An 8,079-nucleotide genomic window follows, 5' to 3' on the forward strand; every position below is an offset into this window, starting at 1 on the left:
CAGTGCTCCTCCGAGTGTTGGTCCAAACTAGAGCACCATGCGGGGCCGTCCCTTGGCAACTTGGGTTATGTTGGTACCTGTATGCTTAGCTTATCCAGTGTGCCCTGAGAACAAGATATGTGCAGCTCCTATCGGGATTTGTCGGCACATCCGGGTGGTCTTGCTGGTCTTGTTTTACCATTGTCGAAATGTCTTGTAAACCGGGATTCCGAGACTGATCGGGTCTTCCTGGGAGAAGGAATATCCTTCGTTGACCGTGAGAGCTTGTGATGGGCTAAGTTGGGACACCCCTGCAGGGTTTAAACTTTTGAGAGCCGTGCCCGCGGTTATGTGGCAGATGGGAATTTGTTAATGTCCGGTTGTAGATAACTTGACACCAGATTCGAGTTAAAACGCATCAACCGCGTGTGTAGCCGTGATGGTCTCTTTTCGGCGGAGTCCGGGAAGTGAACACGGTTTGGCTTATGTTTGAACGTAAGTAGTTTCGGGATCACTTCTTGATCATTGCTAGCTTCACGACCGTTCCGTTGCTTCTCTTCTCGCTCTTGTTTTGCGTATGTTAGCCACCATATATGCTTAGTCGCTGCTGCAACCTCACCACTTATCCATTCCTTTACCCATTAAGCTTTGCTAGTCTTGATACCCATGATAATGGGATTGCTGAGTCCTCGTGGCTCACAGATTACTACAACAACAGTTGCAGGTACATGTTATGCGATGATCATGACGCGAGAGCGATGCTTGCTTGTTCTGAGTTCTTCTTCTGCTTCGTTTCTGTTTGTGTTTCATCCGTAGTCGGATGTTGCTCTTATGTATGATGATGTTGTAATCGTGTGACATTCTATGCCTCTTGTATATATCCCCAACTATTACGTAATGTTGATGTAATGATATCCACCTTGCAAAAGCGTCTCCAATATGCGCTTCTATCCTTAGTGGGACACTGAAGTTCCTTTAGGATAGGGTCGCATATTGGGCGTGACAATTGCAAACGTACTACCTCCGTCCGGGTTTATTAGGCCTGAAGACAACTTCTCTTAGACCAAGGTACATAGTAATTTACTCACATTAATACTTCTATTTCACTCCCAATGCACTCTCTCACTTGCATGCAGCCAATAAAAAAGCATGCATGAAGTGTATTAATTTTCCAGTCATGACATCAATAACAATGGCTTTCAATACAACCAATGAAATGGTTGCATGCATGCACCTTTCCAAAGCGGGGCCTTATAAAAAGGACATGCTTGTGATGCCCGGACGGAGGAAGTACTATGGTAGGCCGACCACCATGAGTGTAAACTCCTCATCTGCTAATGCTTCAGGTTCCGCGGTTTTGTTTCCAGCGATGCAGCACATGCTTCTCCACCGAAGGGGCATTACTAAATGGGCTGGCAGAACATGAAAACCCATCGGGGCTAAGGTACGAACAAGGCCAAGTTTTCAAGGTCTGAAAGGATACAAAATCAAACCTGCTTTACTGCCCAGATCAATAAGGTCTGGCAAAAAACATACGACCATCAGCATACAGATAGCTCGGATACAAAGGTTAGAAAACAAAGACGCTTGATTTCTGCGAAGAAAAGGTGATGGGTATTCTCAAATAGAAACCACGCACTAAAGATAGTGCCAAAAACTCAGAATGCAATGTACTACCATGTCACTCCAATTGCAAATAGTGTCAAAAATTCATAGTTTGACTCTGAACTTGAAGTGCAATGTACTACATTCGTCTCCAATTGCCACAGGCTACAAACTTGGCATAATGTGGAAATACAGGGCAAAGCATTGAGATAAATCAACATGCAAAATCTATTTCTTCTTGTCCGTAGCACCACCACCACCAGACCTACATACCAGAAGAGAACAATGAGCCCATTCATATATATTATTGTTACAGGGAAAAAGAAATTACAGGAGCTATTTATGTTTCCTGATTGGTAGGATGAATGGACTTCGGTCAAGCAAAAGAAACAATTAAAGAACCACATAAACAACGAGATTATGACCAAGGTTGCTCCATTGTCTAAGCACCATAACACTGACATCTTACAAGTTAATGCTGTTGTCTACAGCCTACACTACTTGCAATATAGAAAAGTCACTGGCTTGAAAAGGGACATTTAAAAAGCATTGATGGAAGCCACCTCAGCAATTAGTGATCAACAAATTAATCATTCATGATGTAAGAGGACGAATTATGCACTAGTGACCTTTGTAACCAAGTCGTCTAGAACAAAAAGGAAAATGAACTATAGGATAACATAGTAAAATAGTGTCCATAATATAAACTGCAATGATAAGACTAGTGGCTACACACCTCATCTTCCTGAGGACACTTGACATCTCCTCCCTCTTCTTCTTTGCTCTCTTGTGAGTACCAAGCTTCCTCTTGGCGACCTTGAGTGCGCGCTTGTCCTTTCCAACCTTAAGAAGCTCAGTGATACGCTTCTCATAGGGAGCAAATCCAGCGACCTCCCTAATCAAGTTCCTGACAAACAGCACCCTCTTGGTACCTTTCTGCAAAAATTGTCCAAGATTATAACAATGTAAAGAAAATATAAACTGAATAGACATGTACAAAATTATTGAAAAAGCAGAGAAACATACAAATGCAAAGTTCACTTTGTTTTAGTTTCCCACAAGTTTTGTTAAAAATAGCCAACTACAATGGCCAAATAACTCAGTTTTGTTTTTGTTTGGGCATTATGTCGTGTATAGATAGTTAATTTGCTTCAAAACTAGCAAGTTCTATTTTGAGTTTTAACATGACAAGATAGTACTAATTGATTAAATAATATGCAATGGATGAAAATAAAACATGCCTGTAGCAGTAATCAAGTCAGAAAGAATAGCCAGATCGACACATGAGCAACAATAGGAAAATAAAACTAAGGCCACGAGATGTTCAAAACTGCATTTATTAACACGGAATTATAAAGTACTCCCTCCGTCCCAGAATAAGTGTCTCAACTTTGTACTAAGTTTAGTACAAAGTTGTACTAAGGTTGAGACACTTATTATGGGACGGAGGGAGTACTTAATTAAGCTGGCACATTTGAGCCTGCAGGGCTAGCAACTTGGGAGTTCCAAGAATTACAGGCACCAGGCTGGCCTCAATATGTACATTTTCGTAGTCCTCAGTTTTGAGGGCTGTCTTGTAATTGCAAGAGGCCGCTCACACATTTAACCAGACAACCTGGGACCTTCAGTAATGTCAATCAAACTATGCTACAATACTACACTTAGAACACTACCGTTCTGGATCATAACTACAACAAAGATACACGTACACCACGATAGTATTCAAACAAGCACAAATCACTGCGATTGAATGCCGATATCTTGCCAGGCTGAACACAGTTTGTTATCGAACAAGAAACTGATACGCATCAGCTATGGCAGGAACTACCGAACAAGCACAAGCCTAAACAACAAGCAGAACTCATCATAATATGCATGGGTGGATCAATTGCACAAGGAGGCCACATGGCAGAAAAAGAATGTGGGGGAGAAACTAGGACGGCGGAGGTGGGAGACTGCTTACCCCCTTGCGGTCGGACGGGCGAGGCGGCAGCTCGCGCTTGGTGACGACGTGGCCCTTGTTGATGCCGACGAAGAGCCCTGACTTGGGCTGCAACGGCGCCATGGCCGGTCTCCTGCTAACCTGAGACGGGCGCAATGGAACAAGAACAAACCGGAATAATCAAACAGGAGCCCGGGTGAGGTGAAGGGCGGTCTGAATCGAGGTTCGTGATGGAGAAGGCGGCGCTTGGCGCGCGTGCTTGCTGGCTTACCTTGAGAATGGATGCGAGTTAAAACCCTAAGCCGCCGCCTGCGTCCGAGAAGAAACCCTAGATTGGCGGACGCCGTTTTATATATGCTCGCCTGTGCGCGAGGCCTCCTCTCCTCCTGCCAAACATATGGGCCTGGCGAGTGGGCTTACTAGGCCTCATTTTGGTAGCTGGGTGATGATGGGCCATGATTCGACCGAAGTCACTGGATAAGTCTAAATTGTTTCGGCCCCCTTTTCTTTTTGGGATAATTGATTTTATGGCCCTAGTTGGGTTACACTCGGCAGGTTTACCCCTAGTTTCCGAAAACACTTGTTCCTGCCCAAACCACTTTGCTCCTCTTATGCTTTTGTCATTTGACCGTTTGACCATCACTTTGAAAATTTCATAAAAAATTCATACTAACTCGGAAAAATTCAAATAAGATATCAAAATGTTCAGAAAAGCATCACCTATATGTGCATGTCATTTGCATTCATGAAAAAAAGTGTTGGCCAATCCCCATCTTAGTTTTAGCTCATATGACCTTAGCATGAATAGTAAAATCTAAAAAATTCTAAAAATTCTAAAAAAAAATTGGTGGCAAACTTTGACCAATGTTTTGAGTGCTTGCCAAGTTTCATAAGGGAATGACATTCGTGGAAATCGTGGCACAAAAATTTAATTTTGGAGCATTGATTTTTGATTTTTTGCCACGACTTTCACAAATGTCATTCCCTTATGAAACCTAGCAAGCATTGAAAATATTGGTCAAAGTTTGCCACCAATTTTTTAAATATTTTTTAGAATTTTTTTTAGATTTTACTATTCATGCTAAGGTCATATGAGCTAAAACTAAGATGGGGACCGGCCAACACTTTTTTCATGAATGCAAATGACATGCACGTATAGGTGATGCTTTTATGAACATTTTGATATCTTATTCGAATTTTTCTGAATTAGTATGAATTTTTTATGAAGTTTTCAAAGTGATGGTCAAACGGTCAAAGGGCAAAAGCATAAGAGGAGCAAAGTGGTTTGGGCAGGAACAAGTGTTTTCGGAAACTAGGGGTAAACCTATCGAGTGGGACACAACTAAGGGCACCAAATTAATTATCCCTTTATTTTTCTACAGAAGGATTGCCTCTAGTTTTTATCTCTCTCTCTCTACTCCCTGTCCATATTAATTGTCGTTGATTTAGTATAATAACTTTTATATGTAGTGTGCTCTATAATTTTTTGAATATTGTGATACAGGGTCGTCATAATATAGCCTTCATATTTTTCCTGCAAATAGGACCCAGATGTCATTGGTCATGCGTTCTTTCTAGCCTATTTATAATAATTTGAAATAAATAATGAGCATATTCCAACAATTATTATTACAAACCATCTTTGAATACAATGAATAATCCAAACGCTTGAATGTAAAAATAAAACAAGTTTTAAAAGCAATTTAGACACACTATCTCCTACCTAGATGCCAATGATGCTTGGTGAGATCCTTCTTTCGGCTGATGATGTGAGGCCATGTCTTCAATCTTCCGATACGCCTCAACAAATGCTTGAATGTGCTTTGCGTTCCCGCGAGGCTTTGCGACATTGTCAATATCTTCATAGTCCATGGGGCCTGGCATATCCCTCTCATCCTTTGCGATCATATTCGGTTAGGGTCACAACATGTTATTATATTTGCAAGACATGCTTGCTCTAGAAACGAGCAAGTTGTTGGGGATCATTGCAGAAATTAAAAAGTTTCTACACATCACCAAGATAAATCTATGGAGAGACTAGTAACGAGAGAGAGGGGAGTGCATCTTCATACCCTTGAAGATCGTGAAACGGAAGCATTGCAAGAACGCGGTTGGAGGAGTCGTACACGCAGCGATTCAGATCACGGTCGACTCCGATCTTAGCACCAAACAACGGCACCTCCGCGTTCAACACACGTGCAGCCCGGTGACATCTCCCGCGCCTTGATCCAACAAGGATGAGGAGAGGTTGGGGAAGACAACTCCAACAGCAGCACGATGGCGTGGTGGTGGTGGAGCAGCGGTTCTCCGGCAGGGCTTCGCCAAGCTCAAACGAAGGAGGAGAGGTGTTGGAGAGGGGGAGGGCTGCGCCTTTGATGTGGTGCTGCTGCCCTCCCTCCTCCCCTCTATTTATAGGGTGAAGAGGGAAGGGGGCCGGTGTCGGTGTCAAACCGGAGAATCTCGGGTAGGGGGTCCCGAACTGTGCGTCTAAGGCTAATGGTAACAGGAGACTGGGGACACGATGTTTACCCAGGTTCGGGCCCTCTCGATGGAGGTAATACGCTACTTCCTACTTGATTGATCTTGATGATATGAGTATTACAAGAGTTGATCTACCACAAGATCGTAGAGGCTAAACCCTAGGAGCTAGCCTATGATTATGATTGTTCTTGTCCTACGGACTAAACCCTCCGGTTTATATAGACACCGGAGGGGGCTAGTGTTGGAAATATGCCCTAGAGGCAATAATAAAATGGTTATTATTATATTTCTTTGTTCATGATAATTGTCTGTTATTCATGCTATAATTGTGTTATCCGGAAATCGTAATACACGTGTGAATACATAGACCACAACATGTCCCTAGTAAGCCTCTAGTTGACTAGCTCGTTGATCAAAAGATAGTTATGGTTTCCTGACTATGGTCATTGGATGTCATTGATAACGGGATCACATCATTAGGAGAATGATGTGATGGACAAGACCCAATCCTAAGCATAGCTCAAAGATCATGTAGTTCGTTTAGCTAGAGCTTTTCCAAATGTCAAGTATCATTTCCTTAGACCATGAGATTGTGCAACTCCCGGATACCGTAGGAGTGCTTTGGGTGTGCCAAACATCACAACGTAACTGGGTGACTATAAACGTGCACTACGGGTATCTCCAAAAGTGTCTGTTGGGTTGGCACGAATTGAGACTGGGATTTGTCACTCCGTATGACGGAGAGGTATCTCTGGGCCCACTCGGTAATGCATCATCATAATGAGCTCAATGTGACAAAGTGTCTGGTCACGGGATCATGCATTACGGTACGAGTAAAGTGACTTGCTGGTGATGAGATTAAACAAGGTATTGGGATACCGACGATCGAATCTCGGGCAAGTAACGTACCGATTGACAAAGGAAATTGTATACGGGATTGATTGAATCCTCGACATCGTGGTTCATCCGATGAGATCATTGAGGAGCATGTGGGAGCCAACATGGGTATCCAGATCCCGATGTTGGTTATTGACCGGAGAGGCGTCTCGGTCATGTCTGCATGTCTCCCGAACCCGTAGGGTCTACACACTTAAGGTTCGGTGACACTAGGGTTGTAGAGATATTAGTATGCAGTAACCCGAAAGTTGTTTGGAGTCCCGGATGAGATCCCGGACATCACGAGGAGTTCCGGAATGGTCCAGAGGTAAAGAATTATATATAGGAAGTCAAGTTTCGGCCATCGGGAAAGTTTCGGGGGTCACCGTCGGGTGGGGCCACCTATCCCGGAGGGCTCCATGGGCTGAAGTGGGAGGGAAACCAGCCCCTGGTGGGCTGGTGCGCCTCCCTTGGGGCCCCCTGCGCCTAGGGTTGGAAACCCTAGGGGTGGGGGCACCTCCACTTGGCTTGGGGGGCAAGCCACCCCCCTTGGTCGTCGCCCCCCCTTGGAGATTGCATCTCCTAGGCCCCCCCTAGGGGCCTATATAAAGAGGGGGGAGGGAGGGCAGACGCACCCATGCTCTTGGCGCCTCCCTCTCCCTCTGCTACACCTCTCCCTCTCGTAGAGCTTGGCGAAGCCCTGCCGAGATCGCTGCTGAATCCACCACCACGCCGTCGTGCTGCTGGATCTCCATCAACCTCTCGTTCCCCCTTGCTGGATCAAGAAGGAGGATACGTCTTCCCCAACCGTACCTGTGTTGAACGCGGAGGTGCTGTTCGTTCAGCACTAGGATCATCGGTGATTTGGATCACGACGAGTACGACTCCCTCAACCCCGTTCTCTTGAACGCTTCCGCTCGCGATCTACAAGGGTATGTAGATGCACTCCTCTCTCTCGTTGCTAGATGAACTCATAGAATGATCTTGGTGAAAGCGTAGAAACAAATTTATTTTCTGCAACGTTCCCCAATAGTGGCATCATGAGCTAGGTCTCACTATAAAAAAATACACTTCCGTGATGATACGTGTTTGTCACAGTAGGTCGTGTTTTTTATCATGCATGTACATCCATGACAAATTTATGACAGAATCAAGATAGTCATACATGTGTTGTCGTAGAAATGTTCCATGACATT

General features: G+C 44.3%; 1 protein-coding gene across 1 annotated transcript; it reads right to left on the reverse strand.

Annotated features, from left to right (window-relative positions):
• Positions 1-1,637: 1,637 nt before the first annotated feature.
• Positions 1,638-3,883, reverse strand: LOC119277556 (60S ribosomal protein L36-3-like). Its single transcript, XM_037558834.1, has 4 exons — positions 3,798-3,883; positions 3,548-3,667; positions 2,321-2,520; positions 1,638-1,849 (listed from the first exon to the last, which is right to left on the reverse strand). The coding sequence occupies exons 2-4, from the start codon at positions 3,647-3,649 to the stop codon at positions 1,813-1,815; spliced, it is 339 nt and encodes a 112-aa protein (XP_037414731.1). The 5' UTR covers positions 3,650-3,667; positions 3,798-3,883; the 3' UTR covers positions 1,638-1,812.
• Positions 3,884-8,079: the final 4,196 nt, after the last annotated feature.

This window comes from Triticum dicoccoides, chromosome 3B (assembly GCF_002162155.2).
Source record: "Triticum dicoccoides isolate Atlit2015 ecotype Zavitan chromosome 3B, WEW_v2.0, whole genome shotgun sequence".
Classification (NCBI taxonomy): domain Eukaryota; kingdom Viridiplantae; phylum Streptophyta; class Magnoliopsida; order Poales; family Poaceae; genus Triticum; species Triticum dicoccoides.

What these genes read in the sequence shown, in the direction of transcription:
- LOC119277556 (XM_037558834.1), bottom strand. Translation starts at nt 3,649, where the DNA reads ATGGCGCCGTTGCAGCCCAAGTCAGGGCTCTTCGTCGGCATCAACAAG. An exon ending in GCCCGTCCGACCGCAAGGGG is followed by an intron (nt 2,521 to 3,547) that starts GTAAGCAGTCTC and finishes CAATTTTTGCAG; the next exon opens with AAAGGTACCAAGAGGGTGCT. An exon ending in AGTGTCCTCAGGAAGATGAG is followed by an intron (nt 1,850 to 2,320) that starts GTGTGTAGCCAC and finishes TCTGGTATGTAG; the next exon opens with GTCTGGTGGTGGTGGTGCTA.